The 27,721-nt window shown below is 48.6% G+C and overlaps 1 protein-coding gene across 9 annotated transcripts in view; it reads left to right on the top strand.

The window, feature by feature from the left end:
• The window catches only part of MACF1 (microtubule actin crosslinking factor 1), a 291,360-nt gene that overhangs the window by 77,669 nt on the left and 185,970 nt on the right, over positions 1-27,721 (top strand). For 3 of the 9 annotated variants that reach the window (XM_053399042.1, XM_053399047.1, XM_053399048.1), the window contains 4 exons: positions 17,158-17,219; positions 17,982-18,071; positions 18,688-18,798; positions 22,795-22,872. In XM_053399042.1, the coding sequence (XP_053255017.1) occupies positions 17,158-17,219; positions 17,982-18,071; positions 18,688-18,798; positions 22,795-22,872 (341 nt within the window). Of the gene's footprint in view, positions 1-5,066; positions 5,188-10,029; positions 10,136-17,157; positions 17,220-17,981; positions 18,072-18,687; positions 18,799-22,794; positions 22,873-27,721 lie in introns of those variants that run through there. The other 6 variants (XM_053399045.1, XM_053399053.1, XM_053399052.1 and 3 more) reach the window with 4 other exon arrangements.

The raw sequence follows: 27,721 nt of genomic DNA, 5'->3' as shown, positions 1-27,721 counted from the left end.
ATATAAAGAAGCAGGATTCAGGCTGGGAGGAGTGGGGAAAACTGGTTCTTTGCTTGGTGGACCTGCGCTCTCTTGAACTGCTGGCAGCTTCTCACATCTGTTATAAGGCCTCTGATGCTTTGCAAAGTCACCGAGTGTTAGGCTGGGGAAAGTGTTACTCACCAGGGAAATGTCGAGTAAGTGTGCAGTCTGGCCTGACACACACACACACACACTGGTCTGAGCTGAGCCAGAGGGTGACTCAGCTCTGAGAACGGAAGAGACATCTCTTTAAGAATTGGCATAAAGGGCTGGGAGTTTTGCAGCAATTGTCTCTTTCGGGAAATGAATAAACTGTGCATTTGTGCATCTTTCAAAAACTCTGACTGGAGCATGTGGCAGTTGTGGGTCATTTGTCTTCCATGCACAAGCTGCCTCTTGAAGCATCTGGCACAGAATCTGAATCCCTTAGAAATGTTTGTTTTTGTTTTCTTGTAAGGCAATGTTCCCTAGCCCTCCTTCTTAGGGGAGGATGGGGCAGGACCATGGACTTATGTGCACGTGGGGGTGAACTGGAACGGGGAGGGTCTGATTCTCACATAATGCTGTGCCAGAGTTTCGTTAAGCTATGGTTTGTTGAACAAACCACAAGCTGCCCCACAGTTGATCCAACAAACCTTGGCTTGTGTCTTCAAATTTTGGTGTGTTTTCTAGCTGCTTTTGTAGCTTGGTACAGTGGTACCTCTGGTTGCGAGTGGGATCTGTTCCTGAGGCCCGTTCGCAACATGAAAAGTATGCAACCTGAAGCGCTGTATCTGCACAGGTGCGTGGTGTGTTTTGGCGCATGCATGAAGCGCGATTGGCGAAACCCGGAAGTAACCCTTTCTGGTACTTCCGGGTCGCTGCGGGACGCAACCTGAAAAAACCTAACATGAAGCAAACGTAACATGAGGTATGACTGTAATTGTCTGGGGTGGGTGAGGTGGCCAACCAACCTTCCTCAGCTGAGAGAATTGCTATCTCCTGTCACTTTCCTGCAGGGGCTAAGTAATTCCGCAGGACACTTAGACCAAATGCACTGTCTCTTTTTCTCAAGGGAGCAAAGAAGTTCAATTGCCTGGAAGTGAAAATGTATTTCCCTTTATTCTGGCCTATACACTGTGTTGCTTTCAGAAGGATTTTAGCCTTTTTAAGCTCAGTAGACAAGAGTCACCACCCTCCACAATTTCAGCATCTGTAGTCAAGCACAGCCCACCTTTGGGGCATGAGACTGGAAATCTCTCTCTGACAGCACAAACCTATTTTTTTTAACCAGTTGATTTCTTTTGTCCCTTCCTTGCCTATAAATAGGCTGGCCTTCCCCAACATGGCGTCTTCCCAGACATTTTGGACTTCAGCTTTCATCAGCCCCAGCCAGCACAGCCAACGATCAGAGTTGATGGGAGTTGTAGTCCAAAATATATGGAAGGGACCAGGTTGCAGGGTAGCAGGAGGGGATGGAGGCTACACTAAGATGTTTCACAGGGAACTGGCTAAAATGATGCTTTCCTTGCTTGGTGGTGTTGGAAGCTGAAGAGGTAACAGGGTTTAGTGAGCAGGAAGAGGCTGTGACAGAGAGCAGTCCAGAATCAAAGGCAGGAGAGGAGGGGGGACAGGAGACAGAGATGAGTAAGGCTGCTGAAGATGCCATGGAGTCTCTCCGTCCTGCTGCAACCAGCTCCCCTCCATCCTTGTCTCCCAGGACCAGAAGAGGTATGAAGAGGGAGGAGCAAAGAGAGACAAGACAATAGAGCCTTAGGCTGCTGGGAAAAGGAACCAGGGGAGGCACCTTGGAAAGCTGTGGGAAGGTGGGAACCTTCATTCCTCGCAACTGCTTCATTGGGGCAAGTTCTACTGGGAAGAGTTGCTGTGATCACTAGACCTGCACTGTTTTGTGTTCTTTTGAATGAAGAGTTAACTTCACTGACACAGGGTGTTTTATTGCTAGCCTGCCCCTGACTCAAACTTCTGGCAGTGCTGTGGGCATGTAGTGGGAGGGAGAGCTTTTGCTCCTCTAGACAATTTTGAACTGAATTTTTCCTCTGAGGATCATTTGGCTGAGCTTGCACCCTGTCCTTGATGGAACCCATCCCCTTTTAACCTCCTGCCTCCCTTCTCTCTCTCCTTGCCCAGCAGTAGCCTGTGGTTGTTTGCATACAATATTCTCTCAAACAGGACGTGTGCAGAGAGAGCCTTGTCCTTCTGCTCCTGGGTGGCTTCTGGTGGCTCTTCCCTCTCTGTGTGTGTTTCATTTGGACTGTTGTGATGGTTGAGGCTGTTTCAATTGCTCCATTGACAAGAGAGGCTTACTGTATTTTTAACAATTTCATATGAAAAAGCAGCAGAACGGGCACAGTGGCCGAGGAAGCAAACTGCACAATCAAGTTTATTTCTGGTTTTTCTTCACAAAGGGTAGGTGGAGAAAAATCCTTCCAGCATGGAGTCCTGGCGCTTTGGAGTGGGGGTTCCCCCAAACTTTTCCACACATGCTTTGAAATATGTGCTATTTTCTTCATCCTCCCACTGGTCTCTTCATCTTCAAGCCACAACTCCCATCTGTTAATTCTCTGGGCGAATATTTACACTGCAGAGGATAGAGTAGAGTGACATTATTATTTTAATAAGTCCACAAACTAACGTGGAAGTTTGGAGAACTGAATTTAGTAATGGAAATATAAAGAACCAAAATGGATAAATTTTCCCATCTGTAGGTGACCCTTTGGATATCTTATCTCCCAGGCTCTGAAATGTCTTAAACCACAGACAGTGGAGATGACTGGATTTCCTCTTATCTTATTTTGACCTGAGACCCAGATTGGAATCAGCCTAAATTAAAAGCAAAGAATCCAGGAAGCCTGTGAAAGTAGACATTTTTGGGGTGTACTTGTGGAAGAAATAGCAGCCTGGACAGCAACTCCCCTCAGCCCCAGTGGGGATGGCAGTGGAGGGCACTCAATTGGGGAAGGCTTTCTTACAGTATCCTGGTATGGGGTGTGGGTGTGAAAATATTGTGCTTGTTTAAATACTACAGTTGGCTTTTATGTAGCGTTTTCAGGATTTTTGCTTTTTTACATATCAGTGAAAACCCCCTTTTGGAAAAAAACAAGAAATGGGATGCACAGTGTCAGGTTGTCTCTAAACGGAGCCAGTTGGGAACAATCGCCCACTGTCTTCTCCCTTCCCTGGCATGGTGAGCCTGCCCAGTGACCCCAAATGTAGCCACTGCGAACAAAAGTGCCAATGTTTCCCCTCCGTCCTTGGAAGACATTGACTGCTCTATGGCTTTGCATTTCTGAATAGGAAAGATCAGGATTTCTTAACCTGTGGGTGCTACTTGCCCATATTGGGCCTAAGCATTGAAACTAGGATAATATTATTATTAATATCATTTGTATAGTGCCACCAGTGAAATAATAATAATAATAATAATAATAATAATAATAATAATAATAATAATAATATTGCTCTGCACATAATTAAAATACCCCGAAGGTCATACAACCTACAATTATTTATTAATTTGTTTAGCAAAATGCCTGTGGGCAAATGGGCATGTGTGGAGTTGTGTGAGTGAAGGAATGGCTTATATCTTGCAAGGGCACCTGTGTGTGCAGCACATCACTATCTCTGCACATAGATGCTCATGGCATGTACACACACACTGCCTTGGGAACCTTGGGGCTGTCTACTCGCACATGGGACAGCCCAACCCCCTGGATGTCTTTGAAGGGACTTTTCTGATCCACCTGATGTGAGGTGGGTGGGGGATGGTGACGGCAGAAACGACCCTTTTTGAAAGTGGGACCTCAGCTTTGGTACACTCTCCCCATAGACACCAAGAGCATAAGAAGTTTCCTGTTTCTGGATCAGGCCAAAAGCCCAGCTTGTCCATTATTGTGTTTTTACAGAGGCCAACCTGATGCCCACATAGAGCTCGCAAGCAGGACTTGATGAAATAGCACTTTCGGCAGCATGTCTCAAATGCTGCTGCTGGTACACAAACATGATGGCTAGTAGCCATTGATAACGACCCCCATGGATTTGTCTGGCACCAGCTCTTCTGTTTCTTAGTGCCAGGCAAAGTCCTTTCTCTTCCCCAGTTCTTTTTAATGCGTTGGTTTAAATCTGATCTTAACAACCCAGGTCAAGTCACCCAGCGCCAGCAAACTCCCAAAGCCTTAGGGCTTCACTTTCCCCCCTAGGAGTAAATGGTACTCATTTAGTTATGGGAGAAAGTGAAAAGGACATCATTGTGATGGGGTCTGTCCTTGTTCTCAGCTCCAGGGGCCATTGAGAACTAAGGCCTTGCCCATTTGCATAGCCACACCCCTCATCTGCATAGCCCAGCCCTCTTGCCCTCCAGCTGTTTTGGACTCAACTCCCATCAGCCCCAGCCAGCACCTACTGAGGTTTGCAATTCAGTGAACTAAAAAAGCACTGAGCCAACTGGTCTCTCTTTTCCCCCTCCTGTCATCCGGAAGGGCTGTATGGGAGGCTGCTCTTTAGGCAGCCTGTCCTGAGCTAGCAGAATCCCTGCTCTGCCTTGTCTGTCCTGGCTCCTCAAGCAGTGCCTTCCCTGTTCTCTTCCAAACAAGTCTGCTTGGAGAGTGGGCATTCCAATGGGCTTAGGAATGGAAATTTAAGAGCATGACGCTCTCTCTCTTGAAGGGGGGGGGGAAGAGGCTGAAGTTGGTTCATTTCATCACGTTGGTGGATGCCAAGGAAAGATGTTTGAGTCACCCGGACGCTCATTTGCTCACTTTCTCTGTCCGGAGTCCACTTGCTCCGTCGGGCATTTTTGTTTTGGAAGCAACAGAGGGCAGGCTGTTTCTCCCCCACCCCATGGGCTGATGAGAGAGGAAGAGAAACCCCCCTCCTTCCAGAGACAGCTCTCTCTCTCCTTTCTCGCTCTCGCTCTCACTCTCTTTCTCTCCTCTGAACTCTGTGCCTTTGCTGTTCTCGCCCGCCCTGTTCTGTGTGATGCTGTGTCTGGGTGCTTGCGGCCTCAAGTGAGGAATTTAAAACTCGGGATCTGTGATAACGGCGCGGGAACCAGGAGGCAAATGCCCCTTTTGAATGGGACTTTCCTGCCACCCACTGTGTTCATCTTGAGTCATGTTCTTGGAGTTGCTGGGATCTTGTATTGGACGAAGAGCAGGAGGCAGGAAGGTACTGTTATTTGAGGACCAAAATGTACTCTCTCTCTCTCTTTCTGTGTATATGTGTTTGTTCTTCCACCTGACCTTGTTCTAAGCAGCAGTCCTCTTTTTCTGCTTGATGGCAAGAGGTCAGGAATAGCCCAGAAGCACTGCTGGGTTGGTGATGTCATGGAATATGCAGAAGACTCTGCTGGACACACATAAGAGAAGCTTCCAGAGGGTTAGACTTGCGGGACTCTTTGTTGCACATAAGAAAGTTTCAGTACAGTACTTACTTTAACTGTCAAAGAGCTCTGGGAATTGTAGTTCTTTGAGGAAACTAAATGAGTTGTCAGTGGACTCAGGTGATGCCCATGACTCAGCCCCTTTGCATGTCACCGGTGTTCATTGGTAGAAGAGCATTCTGATTTATGCCACGATGACAGTTTCCTAAGTGACAGCACTAGGTGGCTATGTCTCTGGGGCCTTGTGTACATTTCTGCCTCATTCCTATGAATGGGGATTTTCAGTCTTACACTTCCTTAACATTTTGGTTTCCACACAATATCCCAGAGCACCATGCAAACCTAAAACTCAGCACTTGAAAAACTCTTTTTAGCACAAAGGATTAGAGAGCAAAGAAGAACAGGTGCCGCTGGGGAAGAATCAGCATGGCTTCTGCAAAGGAAGATATTGTAGAGCTGGAAATTCAACTTCATGTGCAGAGGCAGTGAAAAAGGCAAATTCCATGCTAGGGATAATTCAGAAAGGGGCTGAAATTGAGACAGTGATATAGGAAAGAATACTTATACAGTCATACCTCAAGTTGTGTTTGCTTCACGTTGCGTTTTTTCTGGTTATGAACATGGCAAACCCGGAAGTGTTTACTTCCGGGTTCACTGCTTCGCGCATGCACAGGAGGGATCTACCGCGTCATGCGCAGAAGCGGCACTCTACTTACAGACTTTTCGGGGTGCGGACAGCACCCCGGAATGGATCGCATCTGTAAGTAGAGGTACCACTGTATACCCATTAAAGTCTATTCTGTTCCAGCTTTGAACTGGGACGGGACTAAATCCACCCTGCTCTGCTTCAGTGCATATTCTTGATGGTCTGATCCATTTGCTTTCTTTGTGCCCTGGCTTCACCTGCTGTTTGGGGAAGCAGCCTTGAGCCTCTTTGTGGGAAGTCCCTTGATGAGTGCGGGACTCAGAAGTCAGCAGATGCCCCAAGGAAGATGACTGAAAGCACAGGAGTCCAGTGAAGCTGGGGGATCCTGACTGGGAAGCGTCTCCAGGGAGGTAGAAATGGGAAGCAAGTTGAGAAGCAGCCCCCAGCACAAGGAACTTCATGCACATGTCTGGGTAGACCATAGGTAGCCAGCATAGTGCCCTCCGGATGCTGGACTTCAGCTCCCATAAAGCCTAGCCAAGGACGGTGGGAGTTCTGAGTCCAACAACATTTTGATGGCAACATGTTGACTACCTCTGAAGCAGACTGTAGCTCAGACAAAAGGGTTGCACTTTAAATGTTCCCAAAAGAGTAATCAGTGACCAGGTAGAGGATCATGGGCTGGGCCAGACAGACAGACAGGCAGGCAGGTTGCAAGAGAGGAAGCCTGCTCATGAGAAAGTGATTGTTTGCTGAGTGTCTTTGCTTGAGAGATCACAGCTATAATCTCTGGTGGAAACAGTTTTTCCAGAGAGACATGGTGACTTGTGAATGGCCCAAGATCATCAGCAAAGTGGGGGTGGCCTTTGCAACACTGTGGAAATCCTTGTTAATATTTGGTGTGTGTGTGTGTGTGTGTGTGTGTGTGTGTGTGTGTGTGTGTGTTGAATCATGGTTGGGTAAAGAAACCATCTTCTAGAAGACAACTGAAGTTGAAGGTGATCCTAATCTACAATAGTGGTTGGTAATTACAGAACCTAGTGATGTATGGAAGTGAGAGCTGGACCATAAAGAAGGCTGATCGCCAAAGAATTGATGCTTTTGAATTATGGTGCTGGAAGAGACTCTTGAGAGTCCCATGGACTGCAAGAAGATCAACCCTATCCATTCTTAAGGAAATCCGCCCTGAGTGCTCACTGGAAGGACAGATTGTGAAGCTGAGGCTCCAATACTTTGGCCACCTCATGAGAAGAGAAGACTCCCTGGAAAAGACCCTGATGTTGGGAAAGATTGAGGGCACAAGGAGAAGGGGACGACAGAGGACGAGATGGTTGGACAGTGTTCTCGAAGCTACCAGCATGAGTCTGACCAAACTGCGGGAGGCAGTGGAAGACAGGAGTGCCTGGCGTGCTCTGGTCCATGGGGTCACGAAGAGTCAGACACGACTAAACAAATAAACAACAACAACAAATTACAGAACCAGCTGATGAGCATTGCTCTGGTTTAACTAAGCCCCGAATAGCAGGATGTGATTTTGTGTCTGTGTTAGGGATGGACAGACAGACACAGCTCAGCAGGAGGGTATCTGCTTTGCATACAAAAGGCTTCAGGTTCAATTCTTCTTAGCATTGCCTGTTATAGGGCTGGGAAAGATTCCTGCCTGAAACCCCGGAGAGCTGCTGGAAGTCAGGTGAATTGGCACAAGGCAGCTTTCTGCATCCCTATGTGCTGTCAGTCTTTTTCTTTCATCAAGTGCATGTTTCTGGTTAGTCCCTTGCTATAGAACCCATTGAGTACCTGGAGCCCAGTTACCTGTCCTGTGTATCGGATCGGAACCTGACTTTCATAAGGTAGCCTTTGCGGTGTCCAGCTGCAGATCTTGTAATTGCTGGAGGCTTTGCAGCAGCCAGCAGCCTTTCTCAACCTGGTGTCCTCCAGACATTTCAGACTACAATTCCCATCAGCCCACCACATCACCATGTAGCCATGATGGCTGGGGCAGGTGGAGTTGCAATCCAAAACACCCAGTGGGCACAAGGTTGTAGAAAGCTGCTGTAAAGAATCTTCCAAAGGGCACAGCTGGGTCCGTGCTTTGCTCTGTTTGAGAAGTGCCTTTGGTTTGTTATTTTTTCCCATTGCCGTCTTTTTGTGCTGAGCTCCTCCGCTGCCCTGAGCCTCCCTCTCTGCTCCCCCTTCCGTCTGTTAGGCCAGCCCAGGTCACTGACAATAGCAGCTTTGCTGTGGCCTCTGTTCTTGGCCTTGGTCAGGAATGCCAGACGGTTGGTTGGTTATCTTCTGGATGGGCAAGGGGGGAATGTGGGCAAGGGTGGGACAGCGGGTAGCCAGCCAGTGAGGCAGCAGCGGGGGCTGCTGAGAGTTGAGCAGTCGGGTGGTAACAGGTTGCTTATCAGAAGCACTCTCTGGGAAAAGATTAAGCCGTTGAAGATAAGCTGGCAAGACCTTGATGTTGTTGGTGAGAAGGAGCAAGGGACTTATTCTTAGCTCAGTGGATAGGATAGTGTCTCTCTCTCTTTGTGTGTGTGTGTATGTTGGGGGTGGGAGGGCTAATCTCATTAGACACCAAGATCTACCCAGGAGGAATAAGGCTGGGTGACAGGCTCTTAAGGGAGGAGAAAAAGCATCGAACAGAGTACTCATGGAGTTATTTCCTGGGTGGCAGTGAAGGAAGCCAGAAGCTGATGTTTTCTGCTGGGCCTGGTCGCTGCCAGGGTGCTTAAGTGATGCTGGAGCTTTGTGCTTAACTTGCTGGAAGTGGGGAGCACTCAGCTTGGGTCAAAGAGACTGAAGTGGAGTTATATTTAGAAGAAGAGGAAAAGGAAGATGACTGATAAGCTAGCCCCCGTTATCTCTGCCGTGGACGCTCCAAACCATTGCCCTCTTCAAATGGCGTAGTCTTCTGCTGAACTAGTGCTTTTGCAGAGCTGAGCTCTGGAAGTTTTGGGGACTGTCTTCAGCTTGAGGATGTTTTATTTGTGAAGATGCTGCAGGCCCCCAATGAATGCAGAGAAAGAAGAACTGCCTATTGTTCTGCCTTAGTGTTTCAGTCCGTCTGGTGACTCTGGGAGTTCACATTAGAACCAGGAGGCAAACAGCCTGGAGCTGCATTGCTGAGTTCTCTTGAGAGAGGTGCTGGCTGGACCTTCTGACTCCCACATGCTGCTTGCTGCATGGAGGTGGCAACTTGGGTGTGATGGAATTTTGGCTGGAAGTTGGGATTTTTAGAGAGAAAAAGCTGAAGAACTGGAAAATTCCTCTTCTGTTCCAAGTCCCTGAGTAGTCGTGAGTTGTCCTTTCCCAGTGTGTCTTGGATTTGTACCTCTTGCTCAACCTGAAGAAGAGAATCTTTTTCTCAGTCTCTTTTCTCTCTTGAGGAGTGGTGGACCTGCTGAATGCTTTTTACATCTATCTTGACCTGATCGCCTCCTTTCTTGAGTGCAAAGGTGATGGTGGGAATAGGAAGTTTCCACCAAGGACATTGTAGTGACTGAATGAAGTGTAACCCATTCTGGGGTGCGGCAGGATATTGACCAACCTCCTTGCCGCTGCTGAATCTTCATGCACAGCTGAGGCCTGTGCCGGCCTGCCCCTTTGAGGTCTGCTGATGATGTGGCTATTTTGAAATATTTGTGCTGGACCACCGGATTATTTTTGTTTTGCTTGTGTCTCAGAGGGTTTTTGCTGTCTCTCCCCAACTATGGAACACGTTGGCACCTTCTTGCAAAGTGAACCCCTTTCTCTGTGAAGCCTCTGAGGCTCCCTTCTTTGTGGGGCTGTTTGCAGAGATGTTCTGAAGGGAGGCTCATGCGCGTGCGCGCTTTCTTTTGCTGCTGATCACGAAGGAGGAAGCTGTGGGAGGAGCTGTGGTGAGGAAGCCGGCAGCCAGGGCATGGGGCTAGGAGACCACGCTGAGGATAACAGACTCCAGGGGAAACCCGGAGTTGGAAGAGCTCTCTTGCAAACCAAGGACTTGATGCCAATGGCGCTGGGCTCTGAGGGGTCCATGTGGCACATCTTCAGAGGGGAGAGGGAGCTGAACGCCCACCTCGTGTGCAAGATGTGCTGCTTTGGTTAGTACGGCCTCCTCGTTGGTTACATCTTCCTTGATGGGGGGTGGGTGGGGAGTGGAGTGCGTGGCAGCCTCATCCTAAGTATGGCTACTCACTCATGGTTACCGTATTTTTCGCTCTATAGGACGCACTTTTTCCCCTCCAAAAATGAAGGGGAAATGTGTGTGCGTCCTATGGAGCGAATGCAGGCTCCCTGGCTTCAGCGATAGCAAGGCAAAGCCTCCGAAGCCTGCGCTCCGGAGGCTTTGCGTTGCTTCCGCTGAAGCCAGGAGAGTCTGCTCTTTGAGGCTGGCGGTGGGGAAAGCAGCGCTTCCCCCATCGCCAGCCCCAGAGGATGGGGGGCAGCAGGAAGGCGCGCAACGCCTTCCCGCTACTCTCCAACCCGGGTTGGAGGCTGGCGGTGGGGAAAGCAGCGCTTCCCCCATCGCCAGCCCCAGAGGATGGGGGGCAGCAGGAAGGCGCGCAACGCCTTCCCGCTACTCTCCAACCCGGGTTGGAGGCTGGCGGTGGGGAAAGCAGCGCTTCCCCCATCGCCAGCCCCAGAGATTGGGGGGCAGCGGGAAGGCAGCGATGCCTTCCCGCTACTCTCCAACCCGGGTTGGAGGCTGGCGGTGGGGAAAGCAGCGCTTCCCCCATCGCCAGCCCCAGAGATTGGGGGGCAGCGGGAAGGCAGCGATGCCTTCCCGCTACTCTCCAACCCGGGTTGGAGGCTGGCGGTGGGGAAAGCAGCGCTTCCCCCATCGCCAGCCCCAGAGATTGGGGGGCAGCGGGAAGGCAGCGATGCCTTCCCGCTACTCTCCAACCCGGGTTGGAGGCTGGCGGTGGGGAAAGCAGCGCTTCCCCCATCGCCAGCCCCAGAGATTGGGGGGCAGCGGGAAGGCAGCGATGCCTTCCCGCTACTCTCCAACCCGGGTTGGAGGCTGGCGGTGGGGAAAGCAGGGCTTCCCCCATCGCCAGCCCCAGAGGATGGGGGGCAGCAGGAAGGCGCGCAACGCCTTCCCGCTACTCTCCAACCCGGCTTCGAGGCTGGCGGTGGGGAAAAAAGCGCTTCCCCCATCGCCAGCCCCAGAGATTGGGGGGCAGCGGGAAGGCGTGCGACGCCTTCCCGCTACTCTCCAACCCTCCTGTGGGCTTTTGGGGGAGATGGGGGAATTCCCCCACCTCCCGCAAAAGCAGGCAAAAGCCAGGCGCTCTTTAAAGGGGCTCCGTGGCTTCTGCTGGCTTTTCTAGGAGGTGGGGGAATTCCCCCACCTCCTAGAAAAGCCCGCAGGAGCCGCGCACCCTTTAAAGAGCGAGCGGCTCTTGGGGGCTTTTCCCCAAGGAGGGAGAAGGGACTGACTGGCCGAGTCAGTCCCTTCTCCCTCCTGCGGGCTTTTGCGGGAGATGGGGGAATTCCCCCACCTCCCGCAAAAGCAGGCAAAAGCCGTGCGCTCTTTAAAGGGGCTGCACGGCTTTGCTGGCTTTTCTAGGAATTCCCCCACCTCCTAGAAAAGCCCGCAGGAGCCGCACAGCCTTTAAAGAGCGAGCGGCTCTTGGGGGCTTTTCCCCAAGGAGGGAGAAGGGACTGACTGGCCGAGTCAGTCCCTTCTCCCTCCTGCGGGCTTTTGCGGGAGATGGGGGAATTCCCCCACCTCCCGCAAAAGCAGGCAAAAGCCGTGCGCTCTTTAAAGGGGCTGCACGGCTTTGCTGGCTTTTCTAGGAATTCCCCCACCTCCTAGAAAAGCCCGCAGGAGCCGCACAGCCTTTAAAGAGCGAGCGGTTCTTGGGGGCTTTTCCCCAAGGAGGGAGAAGGGACTGACGGGCCGTTTCAGTCCCTTCTCCCTCCTGGTCGAAAAGCCCGCAGGAGTCACGCGGGGCTCCTGTGGGCTTTTGCGGGAGGTGGGGGAATTCTGCCACCTCCCGCAAAAGCAGGGAGAAGGTCTTGGAGTAGCGCACAGGCTGCGTGCAGCCTGTCCACTGCTCCCAGAGCTGGGGGGGGGAATCATATTTTTTCCTTGATTTCCCCCCCTGAAAACTACGTGCGTCCTATGGTCCGGTGCGTCCAATCGTGCGAAAAATACGGTACTTCACTTGCTTCCTATAAAGTGTCCTGAGGAGTAAAGCCTGATCCTTCTAACTCATGCATGGGACATGCCATCACCTAATATATTTCTGTTTTCCCTTTCTTTTTTTAATTCCAGCCTTGTAGGAAGAGAATTTGGGGCATCAAAGGAAGGTTTCTGGGGGAAAGGAAAGGGGGAGCAGAAAGGGCTGTGCTAAGAGCGGAGGCAGCTGCCTTGAGCAAGAGATTTTGGCCACTGATAGAGGAGGGGTGTGTGTGGGGGGTACAGAACTGATTCATAGGTGGGGCACAATTCACCAGAAAGGGGCATCCTGTGCAATGGGTGGAAATGGTGTGACTCTAGTTCACTTAAGCTCAGTGTGACTTGCACAGGAAAACTTAAAACAGAGGGTTGGGCCTTGACTTCTAATGGGCTTTGCTGCTGCTTTGTAACAAGGAGCTATCTTTTCCACACATTTTTGTAACCGTTATTTTGTTGGAGAAACGCATTGCAAAATTCAGAGAAGTGCAAATTTTAAAGGTTAGCCATGTTTCAGTTCACTTGTTGTTTTGGGAAGTACAAGTTTGGGAGCTTTGCATTAAAATGTGAACTGAACAAAATTTCTCCCCAAGTCATGTAGTAGACACAGTTGTTGTTGTCCTCCCTCCCTCTCTCCTCAGTCTTTTCTGCTGACTGGTGAGAATATACTTTCTCCCTCTTCTGAAGCCATAACTAGACATTGGTTAGTTGATAGAAATGCAACACTAAGTTATGGTGTGATAAGCGAAGTTTAATGTAGCATGGAGATGGTTTTCTTCTGTAAAGGTATTTTCTGTTCTTGGGTGGGTTTTTTGGAATGTTCTTTTTGGGAACCGCGTCCTGCAAGGATGGGGAGTCTGTGGCCCTCTAGAGGCAGGCTGGACTCCAACCCCCATTAGCATGGTTAATGGTCCAGGGATGATGGGAATTGTAGTTCAGCAAAATGTGGAGGGCTGCAATGTTCACCATCCCTGACTTACATATTTTATGTTAAGTGATAATAAAGTAAACATATATTGGGGATACATGTACAAAATCATTTATTTTTTTAAAAAAATTGATTATATGAGTACTTAAGTGAAATAGTGAAGAACCTATGTTCCTTTATTTCCCCAACCTGTTGCCCTCCAGATGATTCAGAGCACAGTTCTCAGCAGCCTCTGCCAGCATGTATCATGGACTGGCTGGATGCAGAGCGAATGGTGGGCAGCACCAACTGGGAAGAAATCTCTGAACCTGGGGATTGGTGGTGGGACAATGAGTGGTCAGAGGGAGAAGACTGGGCAGAGGAGGTGTCAGAAACTGAAGAGGTAACAGGGTTTTGTGAGCAGGAAGAGGCTGTGGCACAGAGCAGTCCAGAATCAAAGGCAGAAGTGGAGGCTGGAGAGGAAGGGGGCCAAAAGGCAGAGAGGAGTCAGGCTAGTGAAGAAGCCAGGGGGTCTCCCTTTTCTGCTGCAACCAGCTCCCCTCTTCCCAGTCCCCCAGAACCAGAAGAGGTATGAAGATGCAGGAGCAAAGATAGGCATGGTGATGGAGTCTCAGATTGCTTGGGAAGGAACAGGGGAGTGGGAAAGAGACTTAGGCAAGATCTACCGGGATGAGTTGCTGTGCTCACTAGGCCTGCCTGGCCTCCTGTAAAGGTAAAGGTACCCCTGCCCGTACAGGCCAGTCTTGACAGACTCTAGGGTTGTGCGCCCATCTCACTCTATAGGCCAGGGGCCAGCGCTGTCCGGAGACACTTCCGGGTCACGTGGCCAGCGTGACATCGCTGCTCTGGCGAGCCAGAGCCGCACACGGAAACGCCGTTTACCTTCCCGCTAGTAAGCGGTCCCTATTTATCTACTTGCACTCAAGAGTGCTTTCGAACTGCTAGGTTGGCAGGCGCTGGGACCAAACAACGGGAGCGCACCCCGCCGCGGGGATTCGAACCGCCGACCTTTCGATCGGCAAGCCCTAGGCACTGAGGCTTCTACCCACAGCGCCACCCGCGTCCCCTGGCCTCCTGAGTTTACCTCATTTCCTTGAATAAAAAATTAACTTCACTGACACTGAATGGTTTATTGCTAACCTGCCCCTGACACCTGCTCCCAACAGCACAGCTATGCTGGCTGGTGCTGATGGGAGTTGTAGTCCACACCATCTGGCGAGCACTTGCTTGCAGGCGAGCTGCTTTCAAAGGCCGTCACTGACCAGAGTGCAGAAGGCATTAATAAGCCAAGACGGAAGCATTGTGAGGCAGGATTCTGGGTGTTGTTCTGCAGGTAACCTTAAGAAAATAGAAATGTTTCTGAATTCCCAAGAAAATGTCTGTGCAAGTAACTCGTTCACAGCTGATTATTCAAATATGCTGATTTTTCCCCAAATGAGAATATAGTATCAATGGGTAGAGATTTCAGAGTATTCTCCCAGTAACCTGCTGGAGGTGCGTCTTCTGGGCTGGTGTCCTATCTGCAGCCACCCAATAGCAGTGCAGCTGAGTGGACAGAGAGGCATTTGGGAGCCACCAGGGGGCGATAAGATTTGGGGAGGTCTTTAACCTTACCAGGGACGCGGGTGGCACTGTGGTCTAAACCTCTGAGCCTTGGGCTTGCCGATTAAAAGGTTGGTGGTTCGAATCCCCACTACGGGGTGAGCTCCCATTGCTCAGTCCCAGCTCCTGCCAACCTAGCAGTTTGAAAGCACACCAAAAAGTGCAAGTAGATAAATAGGTACCACTCCAGTGGGAAAGTAAATGGCGTTTCCTTTCGCTGCTCTGGTGTCGGTGTTCCATTGTGCCAGAAGCGGCTTAGTCATGCTGGCCACATGACCCGGAAAAACTGTCTGCGGAACGGACAAAGGCCGTCTTCCTTGGCCTGTAAAGCGAGATGAGCGCCGCAACCCCAGTCGTTCATGACTGGACTTAACTATCAGGGGTCCCCTTTACCTTTAATCTTACCAGTGCAGCCCTCTGAAAATGAAATGAGTCTTGCAGTTATGATGGGAGGAACTGGAGGCACCTTGGCTCTGTGTTTCCACAACGTTTCATGGTGATTTTCTTGAAATAGCAAATATATTTTGAGAAGCGTTTTGTAGAACATGGGTGGCTCACCTTTGTTTGACCTGAGAGCAGCTCTCAAGGTTGGCTGACCCTCATGGTGCTCTTTGTTGAAGTGGCTGTGGCTACTCAACATGCGAATGTCAGTAATAAATAGCCCATCCCTGGAGAGTGATTAGAATGGGGTTGCCCCGGGGGTAGGGGCTCCTTGCTTGCTTTTTAAATCTGCAGATGTTTAAAAATCTATACAAGGCCATTTGAGGAAAAGCCCCATTGATGTTTTGGCTAGGCCTCCGCAGAAGGAGAGTCCTTGACATGACAGCCTGTGCGCATGAATCACAATAAGTTGTGCTTGCTCCTGGATCTTGATTGCAGAGAGGCCAAAGGTCAGGGCTGGGTGAATTTGTGCTGGAGATGATAGGACTCAAAAAATAAAAAATAAAGGGGTGGGTGGGGGAGTGTGTGATGGGTTTGTTCCCCAGAATATGCAGAGTTGTGATGATTCGCACAGGGCACCAATGCCCATGGATCTTTATAGATCAGCTTAAGCAGAGAAAAATAGTAGGTCCCTTCTCAAAGTATAAATTAGGCTTCTCCAACCTGGTACCCTCCAGATGTTTTGGATTACAACTCCCACCAGCCCCAATATAATTTAGCTGTGCTGGCTGGAACTGATGGGAGTTGTAGTCCAAAACATCTGGAATGCACCTGGTTTCATAAGGCTGATGGAGTCTCCTTCCTTGGAGGTTTTTAAGCAGAAGTTGGATGGCCATCTGTCATGGATGCTTTCCTACTCTACAATTCTATCATTCTGTGAACTTGGGCAATGCAAGAGAGAAGAAGGGGAGGCAGGAAAGGGAATTGTTAGAGAGTAACAAGGAGTGTGTCACTTCCAGTAACCAGGCCAAGATGTGTGGTGTTTTGGCTTTTTCGGGCTTTCTTTTTAATTTTAAATTAGTCTGGAGTCTCATAATCAATGTTTGTGAGTAGCCTCACAAAAAAACCACTGCTCATTATTGAGATTAATATGTAGCCTTTGTCCCCTTTCAGGGTCTGTTTGGGGTGTTTATGAGGGAAATACTTATATAGCATGAATTTGCTAGTGACGATGGAGTTGGTAAACCTTGGATTTGGTGTGCGGCTTGGCTTCCTTGCTGAAGTTGCCTGGAGCTGTTTGCTCTGCAAGGGTCCTCTGGTGGTGTCCCCCACCCTACTGCACAATGTGCTCTGGGTTGATCTGTGGGGATGGCCCTATGTTTCACACTGAAGTTGGATTGAAAACTTGGACTCAGACGGCTTTGATTATCTCCCAAACATTGGGAGGGAGGGAGTTGGCTGGGGGAGGGAGTTGCTTGTAGCACAGAACTGGTGGGGATCTGCTCCAAGGTGGGAAGGGTGCTGAGAGCAGAGCCCTCACCCCCCCACTCTGTGTGTTTTCATTTGAGATGTATGTATAGTCCAGGGTGCTTGGATTTTTTTCTTTTTTAAAAAAAGCTTCAGGTGTCCTTGGGTTGAGCTTGAGGGCCTAAAATAAATGTTAAATCCCTAAAATCCAATGAACCAAAATACAGTGAAAGAATAAGCCGCTAATTGCCTGCATTGTTTTAGGCTCTAGAAGGGTAGCTTCTTACAACTGATAAATGCACTTGGTTTATGTCGTTTATAAAACCTCTGCGCTCAGGAAAGGCAGCAAAAGGTACAGGCTGAGACCCTCATTCAAGAAAGCAACCTGTGTCTGTGTGTGCATGGTTTGGTCTCTCCCTAAGTGCCCTTATATGCATGCATCAGCTCTGAGAAAAGGTTGTGATGCTCCTGCTTGTCACCTGCAACACAAAATGCTCTTTGTTTTTCCAGGTGACTGATTTGCTAACTTAGGCCTCTCTCTCTCTTTCTGCTCTTTTTAACAGATGAACGGGATCGGGTCCAGAAAAAGACTTTCACCAAATGGGTGAATAAGCACCTGATGAAGGTAAGCACGGTGCTGTTTCTGATTCTATCTTATCACTACCAGCAGCCAGCATGGTGGGGCAGAACCACCCTGTTGCTGCAGTTTACCTGGGACCGGGCAAGGCACCATGGCAGTGAGGTTGGCGCTGCACAGGTACACTGGCAGAGCCAGCCACATGCTCCTGCTCTTGTGTCTGCACAGCCCCAAATTCCCCACTACCCTCTCTTGCCCTGGTGCCTCCAGGTAAGCTGCAGTGATGCTGATGTCAGGAGGCACCCCACTCGGCTGGCTGCTACTGCTTAGCACCCAGCAAGAGCTTGTTAGATTATCCTCTCCTCCTTTATTTATTGTTTGCCCCATGGCATATGCTCAGTTTTGAAAGGCTCTGGGGCTTTAGTTATGCATATATCCCTATTCTCAGTACTGAGAATAGTAGTGCACATTATTTCCTTTTTTTTTTTTTTTTGGAAAATGTAGCATGTTCTTGGTTCTTATGGCAGCAGAAACAGGCTTTGAAGTTTGAAATGCCCAGCACAGAGCTTAGTGGTGGTGGGTGATCTTTTAACTTTTCTGTAGTTAGCGCAAAATGGGCTGTAGTCATGGCAAAATGGAATATTGCCATGAATCCTGCTCCTCCTCCTATTGCTCTTGAGTTTTTCTTACCACTACCCAAAAACCCAATGGGAAGCCGGAGGTGCCCACTGCTTTGTCTTGCTGCGTTGCCTGGGGCATTCCTCAGGCAGAGCATCTGAACAGGTGTCTTCTTCCATTTTGGTCCTACAGGTGCGCAAGCACATCAATGACCTCTACGAGGACCTGCGAGATGGCCACAACCTCATCTCTCTGCTGGAGGTCCTCTCTGGTGTCAAACTGGTGAGTTTCCAGGACCCCCTCGACCCCTTTAGCCACCCTTCCTTTAGCAATCAAAGCAATATTATCCTGCTCCTCAAACTCCTAACCAGGGGGATAGAGGCTTCCTGTTTCACAAGACATGGACACACAGGTGTATTTTATTACACTGGTGCTACCTTCTGCCACCCTGTAATGCTGGTCTAGGCTGGAGACCACCAGGAACTGAATCTGGTACCTTCTGCAGACCTACCATATTCTCCCCCACTGAGCTGTGGTCCAAATGTTTGGTCCCGAAGCTATTTCTGCATCACAGGCTCTTCTGTTTTCAAAAGCAGGGACCTTTCTTACCTCTAGGTCTCACTTAAGGTTTAGCAGAGATGGGTTGGTTCCCTTCCCAGCCAGCACCCTCACTCTGCTTCAGTTGAGTGTTTGCAGTGGAAATATTATTATTATTATTATTATTATTATTATTATTATTATTATTATTGAGGAGGAAGAGGAAAGGACCCTGTTGTTGGTGTTTCCCCTCCTCCCCCCTGTGCATTTTGTGTGTGCTGCATTTTCCTTTTCTTTTGGGGTGTGTGTGTGTGCCATTTTCTTCTACTCGGTGTCATTGTCTGTCCGCAATGGTTGTTAGCAAAAGGAATCCTCAGGGCAGAAGACCCTTCGGCTGGTGAAAGTGCCGTCCTGGTGTCGCATGAGCAGCGAAGAGTGCGAAGAGGAGGAGGATGAGGAGGATGGTGACGCAGTAGGTCAAAGTCCTCCTTGGAGCAGCGTTAACAACAACTGGCACCGGGGCACGCTCAGATAATCCAGGCGTACCTGAGGTTTTGGGCAGGGATCACCTGGGCTGTCTTTTGAGAAACAGAGAATGATTCTTAACACTGATGGACTCTAAAGGCACGTGAGACCTTGCTCAAGCTATGAGCAGGCATGGGCCTGGTCATTGCCTGGGTGGGTGACCATCTGGGACCTAGGTGTATGCTCCCTTGGGAAGGGCCATAGCTCAGTGGCAGGAGATCCCAGGATCAATGTCTGGTGGTATCTCCAGCAAGGGCTGGGGCAGAGCCCTGCCTGAAACCCTGGGGAACTGCTGCCAGTCAGTGTAGACAATACGGAGCTTGATGGACCGATGGGTCTGACTCAGTATAAGGCAGCTTCCTATGTTCCTGTGAGTGAAGAAAGGCAGGAAATAAATTCACTTTTTATAAAGTATTTAATATCAGAAATTACTATGCCATTGCCCTTTTTGCTCAATTTTTTTTAAAAAAAAACCCTAAAGGTTTGATTGACTTTAAAACACTCTAAAGAATTCATTGGGGTAACACTGGATGTCCAAAAAACACTATATGCATTCTCTCAGTTGGTGTTACCTGGACATAATTGAACTCTGTAACTTGCTCCCACAGGAGGCAGTGATGGCCACCAAGTAAGATGGCTTGAGAAGGGGACTGGGCAAATTCATGGAGGCTAAGGGTGTCCATAACTACTAGTCAGGATGGCTGTGCTCTTCTTCCACAGTCACAGGCAGTCACATGCTTCTGAATACAGTGACTGGAAACCACAATGAGGAGCTAGATGGGTCATTGGCCTGATCCAGCAGGCTCATGAGAAGAGTGTTGCTTCCCGTCTTTTCTCCCCTGACACCAGCCAGGTGCGCCTAGCTGTTCTTGACTACAACTCTCAGGAGCCACAGCCAGTATGGCTCTGCTAGTTGGGGCTCATGAGAGTTGTAGTTGAAAGCAACTGGAGGACGGTAGTTTGGTAAAGGCTGCCTTACACAAACAGCCACAAGTACAGTAGTGGTACCTCAGTTTAAGAACAGGCCTGTTTACGAACTATTCAGTTTACGAACTCCGCAAAACTGGAAGTAGTGTCCCAGTTTGTGAACTTGACCTTGGTCTAAGAACAGAAGCTGAACGGTGGAAGGGCACCGGCGGCAGGAGGCCTCATTAGGGAAAGCAGGCCTCAGTTTAAGAACCGTTTCGGTTTAAGAACGGACTTCCAGAATGGATTAAGTTTATAAACTGAGGTACCACTGTATCCTAGCTCAGTTTTGCTGCCCAGTGAAATTAAAGCAATTTCCCCCAAAAGGTGACCTTTTCTTCATCTTCACAAAGTGCTGATTTTGTCCCCTCCCCCTTTCATCTCTCTGTTGTGTGGGGTCGATTCCTACTGGGGTTTTAAACATCCACTGGATTATCTGTACATGTTTTCTGGTGCCGGTAGCTGAGTGTGTTGATACTAACCCACGAGGTGTGAGTGCATGATGGTCTGTCTTAAGTACAGCAGATCCTGCACACTTCAACAAACATGTTATGGGCTCGGATGTGTTCTATGTTCTTGTGAGCACATGTACATCCCAGGCACATGTGGATGTCAAGTCCCTTCCTCACCGCCTCACAAGTAGAAAATAACTGTTTATGATTAATATGGAAGTCCAATGAAGGCAGTCTCTTTTCTGTTTGGGGAGGCAGACCTTTGTCCTTCCAGAAGGTATCTTATGCCTCCATAAGTTTCCATAGAGTAAAATGTAACTGCATGCTTTTTGCTTGCCTGTGTTTTGAACCACATTGTTCCTTTGAAATGTTCTTGCAGAGGATGGGATCCTGACACTTGTGTGCAGGTAGTTTGTCCGTCGGCAACGAGTTGTGGGGAAGGGATTGCACCCCATGAGGTAGAGTGAAACAGAAGAAGGCATGTGCCTTCCATGTAGCCAGAGCAAAGTTGGGTGGAGCATTTGAAAAGAGAGCTTTTTTTGGTATCCTGAACACACTATACGATTAAGCCACATTTGAAGCACATCCTTTCCCTCAAAGAATTCTGCACACTGCAGTTCCAAGTCCCAGCAACCCTTAACAGACTACAGTACTCAGAATTCTTTGAGGAAAATAATGTGCTTTAAAGGCATGGTGTGTATACAGCCTGTGAATGGTCTTTCTAAATCTGGCTTCCTCTGTGCTTTGAAGTACTGGGGGTTCTTTTGTGGCCAGCTCAGCTGAAGGAGTTAAAAACAATGGTTTTAGTACAAGTTGCTGTGTTCTCTTCTGCCTCCCCCTTCTGGGGTCACCCGCTCATTTTGCTTCCTTGCTGTCAGGCTATCTTCTGACTTAGAAAGCTTCCTTTGGTCTCTGCTTCTTCCTCATTCTGGCTGTTTATCTCTCCCTCCTCACTGCTACTGCTGCAGTTGCTGCAGCATAATTGCCCAGGAGCCATCTGGGTGGAGGCAGCCACACTTTGCCACGTGGGCCAAAAGGCACTTGGGCCCTAGGCTTGACAACATTTAGGGGCCCTGACTGCATGGGCAACCCATATTTTTAAGGGTAGCATGAGACGCCAAGATCCCAACATGCTCCATGAACCCTGGAATCATGCAGCAGAATTGCTCAGTTGTCGGGCTGGCGCCAGTGTCTGAAAGCTGCTGGGTTACTTTCCCTTGGTGCATGCAGAACAATGCAATCCCTTTGACCCACATTTTCTCTTGACCCCACTCACCCCACCCTGCTATTTCTGTTCTACTCTAAAGGCTGTTGAAGTTATCTTCAGGTGTCCTGGTGATGAGAGACAGCGGAGGTTTCTTACTGGGTTTCCTGACTTTTTAAAATTTGGTCAAAAGCCGTTGTTATGGGCAGAGCAATCTGGAGCTCATTGTTTTCCTGATGCTCTCTTCCCAATAATGCCTCCACCTGAAGTAGCTGTTTGCCCTCTTAGGGGCACAGTCCGTGTTTCCAAAAGCAGCAGCTGATTTTCATCTGGAAAACATTGAACAGGGGAAAGGGTTATATACCCCTAACCTCTTTCTCAGCATGATAGGCCCAGTCTGGATCTGCTCCTTCTCTGGGCTGTGATTCACCAAAATGCAGTTGTGGGTTTCTGCCATCTCTTTTTGTTTGGCCCTGAGTTACCCTCCAGCTCAGCTGGGGAACATGTGAACCCTGGGGGTGCCATTTTTCTGTGAAACAAGGCCCACCACCTCATACAGATTGGGAGTGCAGCCAGTTGCCACCATGCTAGTTCTTCGTTCTTGTATTTTGTATGCAACTCTGTTTGAAGTTAAGCTGGAATTGGATTAGCATTCTCTCTGGCTTGATCCACTAAGCTGAATGCAGCCCACCTGTCGCCATGCCCTGTGCCCTGACAGGTCCTTGGCCACCTTTCCCTGTTTTTGCAAGTCCCAGATAGGCTGGGCGCACAAGCAAGAAGCTTATGGAGCTCATGGTTGGCAACTGCATTCAACTTGTTGGGTCCTCCTGCAAAAAGCTACCATTTGTAATTGTTCTCAAGCTAATGTGTGCTTTGCCCACCTGTTGATTGTGACATTTTTACAAATGAAAAACAGGAGCCCCTGCTATCAGCTGTTGACCTGCTTGCCTCCTTCCTAGCCATCTTCCTCTATCCAGTTGCTTTGCTCTTCCTACCTTTTCAGATGAAAGCTTTTAGCCCCTGCTTGGGCCATTTGCAGATCTGAGAACAAAAGCAAAGAGGCCTGTCATCTGCTGAGGGTCTGGTCTTCTTTTGAGCTGTGCAACCACACTTGCATTAGTAGCCCATGCTCAGGTCCCTAAGAGAAAGTGAGGAGGCAGATTGAAGGGAGTACGCAGTGTGGGTGTCAGGAGACCACTCAAGTAGATTCACATTTTTTCCTGGAGTGATGGAGGAGAAGGTTTGCCGGCTGGCTGGAGATGAGTCCTCGTGTCTTGCTCCCAGGGGTGCTTGAGTTGAGTCTGCTCTGTGTCTCTTTCAGCCACGGGAAAAGGGCCGGATGCGCTTCCACCGACTCCAGAACGTGCAGATTGCCCTGGATTTCCTGAAGCAGCGGCAGGTAAGACCCCTCCCCAACACACCGTTCATGGAAGGGAGGGCTGTCAATGGTTGTTGGCCAAGCTGGGTATGCCCTGCCTCTGCATTTGGAGGTGGCAGTGCTTCTGAATACCAGCTGTTGGAAACCACAGGAAGGGAGACACTCTTGTGCTCTAATCCTGCTTGCAGGTTTCCCACAGGCATCTGGTTGGCCACTGTGAGAACAGGACGCTGGGCTGGTCTTCAGATAAATTGAATGGCAAGAGAGCCTGACCAAGAACTCCCAGGAATTGTAGCTAGCATAGTGCCCTCTGGATGTTTTGGACTGCAACTCCCATTGGCCCCGGGTGCCATGCTGGCTGGGGCTGATGGGAGTTGTAGTCCAAAACACCTGGGGGGCACCAGCTGGACCAAGACTTGCCATCTTAACGGCCTCCTTCTGAAGGTAGCCCTGTTTAGGGAAGTTTTTAATCTTTGACGTTGTCGCTTTTTTATTATTAATTTTCTGTTGGGAGCTGCCCAGAGTGGCTAGGAAAATGCAGCCAGATGAGCGGGGTATAAAGAAATTATATTATATTATATTATATTATATTATATTATATTATATTATATTATATTATATTATATTATAAATTGGCAGGATTGTTTGGGGGAAACTGTAGCAGTTTGTGTGACAATTCCTTGGATGAACTGGGAGTGTCTCCCTGTTTCTGTGTGAGCTGACTTAATATGCCTGTCTCAGGGCTGTTACAATTGGGTGGGTGGGAGCACTGTCTTGTCAGTGTGCCGGAGCAGAGCAGACCAAGGTGGTTCTGCCTTCGCTGACGAAACTCTGCCCACGATCTCAGGCAGCGCCTCCTTTTCCTGCTTGTTCTGTCCTGATGCTTCTGTTCTAAAAGGAAGATGATGACAAGGGTGAGGAACGGAGGTGAGATTTATTACCCTGACTCCCTGGGGCCTGCTGGCTTAGATGAAGGCACGTGCCCTGCCCTGGGGAGTGTTAACAGCTTAATGATAGCTCCTCGCCCAGTGTTTAAAAGGAGTAGCAGAGTCTTGCTGGAGGCTCTTGGTAGCTGGTTCCTCCACACAGACGCTTCAGAAAAGCCTCCTCCATCTTGTTATTTCAAAGGGCAGAAGAAATTGCTTGTTGAGGCACATTGTATGCAGGGCTATAAAAAACAGAAGAACCACCCCAAGTACCCCATAATTCCAGGCTGAGAAACATACAGCCTCCAAGAACCATTGTGAATCCTCAGATCACTCTTCAGTGCTTCTAGCCTGTGGCCATTTTCGGGTGGGATTCAGTCGCACATCAGCAAATTCAGGTTATACAATTAAAGTTGGATTCGTGTTCCTGTGCGGCAAACCTGCTTTCCCACCCCCCTGAAAGCCATTGGGAAATGAACTGGAAAGTATAACAATTGCTTGACTCAATACAGGCAAGTCAGAATGGATGCTCAGTGTTCAGTGAACAGTGCTTGGGTGCTGCTCTGCACATCCCTGCCCAGAAACACTCGTGTCTGAGAAAAGTTTCATGTTTGGATTTGGGGAACGAGGAGGGATTCTCCCTCACAGTCGAGATCACTTCCACACAACCCATTCATTCATTCATTCTGATTTATTTGCAGGGAGGTTAGACTATGTTGGCTGTTTGCTGAGAACATAGGAAGATGCCTTCCTATGGTCCATCTAGCTCAGTATTGGCAACACTGGTTGGCAGCAGTAGCTCTCCAGGGTTTCAGGCAGAGAGTCTTCCCCAGTCCTTTGTGGAAATCATTAATGCAGCAATGATTTTCCTGTCGCTGTGGAGTGTCATAGATGCTGGAGTTTTCTAGCTGGCAGTGGCACAGAGTTGGTTGACCAGAATCACATGATTGCCTCAACTTCTGGTCTGTAACTTTCCTATCTTGGCTTGAATTACTTGCAAGCTACCAATGGAGATTATTAACAAGATGTATATATTATTTTTAATAAAGACCCACCAAAAAACTCAACCTGAATTGCTTACATAAAATAGTGTGAAACATTCATTTAAAAAAAAACTGCAATAAAAACAGACTTAAAAAAATTATCAAAATAGAGACAACAGCAACAAAAGGTATTAGCTGCTATCAAAAATGGTACATTGAAAGTGCCTCCCAGTGAATATTCATAGGCAGGAAGGTGCCCCTGACCTGCAAGCTCCTGGTTTGGTCCTTGCTGTACCTAAACATTCTGGTGGTCTCAGTGCCAGTAGTAATTTGGGTCTTAAGGGCTTCTGTTCAGCAGGGTGTGGGCAGTCTTTGAGGGATCAGAGAGGAGAAGGTTTAAGATGGAAAGGCACATATTTTGGCACTGAGACAGTTTGAATCCCTAAGCTCTACTTTGCATGGGGCCAGGTCTTCTTTCCCTACTGCACCGCCTTCGACTATCACTGTGCTCAGGGCCAATAAATCCTTATGAATGCAAGTCACAGTTCTGCAAGTTTCGGCTGAACTTCAGAGTTGGTTATGGACCATAATGCAGTTCATGTTTGTGATCAATGGTTCAGACAACCATTGTGAGCACATTTTGGGGTACGGTGCAAGAGAGCATCATTGTCAACTATTCCTCAGTGATTGGTTGGGCTTTGAAGAAGCATTTCACCTTTGAAGCCTCTCCCTGTGCCCCCCCCTCCACCCCTGTTCCAAAACTCTGTAGATAAACTAAGCATTTCCTCCAGTGTCAGGTCCTGAGGCAGTTGTGGTCTGAGGTTTTATTAACTGGGTTGGTTGTGTAATGCAGAGGGTGGGGTGAGCAAGTTTGGGCTTGCGTCTTACGTGGTCGGCAGATTTTTTCTAAGATAGCATGGGAGGCGGTGAAGGGATAAGCAATCTAAATCAGATTGGCAAAAGGCAGCTCTAAAACACTGCTGTGAAATATATGGGCAGAGGCCCTTGGAGAAATGGGATATCTGAAACAAAGCAGGGACCTCAGTGCACTCATGGAGAGGCAGTTCCCTGATCCTATTGCAAAGCCACTCCCCACTGTTCAGTGCAGGGGAACTTGAAGGGGAACTATTTGCTCAGTGCTAGAGCATGTGGTCCGTGCATGTTGTGTCCCAGATTCAGTCGCTACCATCTCTGAGGACCTCCAGTAATGAGGTTGAGAAATACATTAGAAAGCTGCTGCTGGTCGTCCAGTTAGGCCAGCCTTCCCCACCTGCTGCCCGCCAGATGTTTTTGCTGGGGCTGGCGGGAATTGTAGTCCAAAACATTTGGAGGGCACCAGGCTGGCAAAGGCTGAGTTAGGCAGCACTGGGCCAAATAGACCAATAGCAGCTTTGTGTATTTACCGTACATTGGTGTTTGAGGGATTCTTTCCATGTTTAATGCTAGGGGCAGCATTGAAGACTTGCCAGCTGATGTGCACTCTCAGATACCTGCACATGTGTGTCCTATAGCTGAGGAGTTTTAGAGGCTGCAGAGCTACCACTCAGCTTGCTGGTTGGTTATGTTCTGCACAGGTGCCTCCATTTGAAATCTGCATAGAGGTGGAGGAGCAGAGGAAGAGAGGGGGAGGGGTAAAGGAGGGCATATACAGAGGGAGAGGGCAGACACTGAGTTGAGTCTGCACACATCATTTAAAAAATCCTTTAATTATTTAAAAGTACAATTTTTTCTATAAAATTGTCTTCCTGAGTGTGTAATAGGGCCACAGGGACCAGACATAGGAACCAGACACACAAACACACCCAAATCTGCTGAAAGAACAGCCACTCTTATGGGCCAGGATTTTCAACATGGCCAATCTATAGTCACACACATATTTCTCAGAGCCTGAGAAGTTTCAAGAAACACCAATTTCAAATTTGCTGTGATCAAAATCCAAGGAGCTGATGGCTTGTGGTTTCCTTTTGTTTATTTTCTCGAACAGTTTTTGTTGTTTGTTGTTTTTCTGCCGCTAGGATATGCTTGTTCCTTCTTCACGATAGGGGTCCAGAAATCCCAGACACTCTAGGTGGCGCTGTTGAGCTACATCAGGCTATTGGCGTTAGTAACGCCCTAATATAAGAGAAAATGCAAGAATATCATATCAGGAGCAAACACTGAGCAGGCCTATTTTTAATGTTAATATTGGCACACGCTGTATAGGCATTATGCATTAAGCATGACAAGGAGGGAGGGAGAGAACCTGCCTCCTAAAGGCGCCAGGTTGGCCCAGTGAAAGAGAACAGCCTCCAGAGATGAAAGTGGGACGTCGTGCCCTTCCTAGTGCGACTCACCCTGTCAGGACTCTTTACTTTGAATAGTACTGACTTCAGGGGCTTGCTACCACAGTGGCTTTAAAGAGAGCGGACAACTTTTGGAGGAGGATGTCTGGCAACTGCTATTAGTCATGGTAAATAAATGAGGCCTCCATATTCCTTTTGGGGAAAATATTTGGGGGAATAACAAACAAGTAGAAATGAATGGTATAGCAGCAGTAATACCCTGAAGCAGTATTAATACCATAAGGAAGTGGGGTTAGACTTGTTTGAGCATATATACCCCAGAATTGTAGAGGTGGGAGGGAGCCCAAGGTTCATCTAGTGCAGCTCCCTGCAATGCAAAGGAGCACAGGATCCATTGTCATGTATAATAAATATCTATTTATTTTATTTCATCACATTTGTATATAAAAAAGACCAAAGCAATAAAATTACCACTAAAAAAATGACAGCCATAATTTAAGACATACAGAAAGTTAGAACCACAATAGAATAGACTAAAACAAATTAACATCTGGGTAAGCTAGTCTAAATAAGAGAATGTCTTCAGCAAGTGCCAAAAAGAACACAGTGAATGTGACTGCCTGATATCAATAGGCAGGGTTGTTGCCGCCACACTAAATATACTTAATAAACAGTAAAA

This window comes from Podarcis raffonei, chromosome 8 (assembly GCF_027172205.1).
Source record: "Podarcis raffonei isolate rPodRaf1 chromosome 8, rPodRaf1.pri, whole genome shotgun sequence".
Taxonomy (NCBI): domain Eukaryota; kingdom Metazoa; phylum Chordata; class Lepidosauria; order Squamata; family Lacertidae; genus Podarcis; species Podarcis raffonei.
This window is presented reverse-complemented; position numbering and strand designations above follow the sequence as displayed.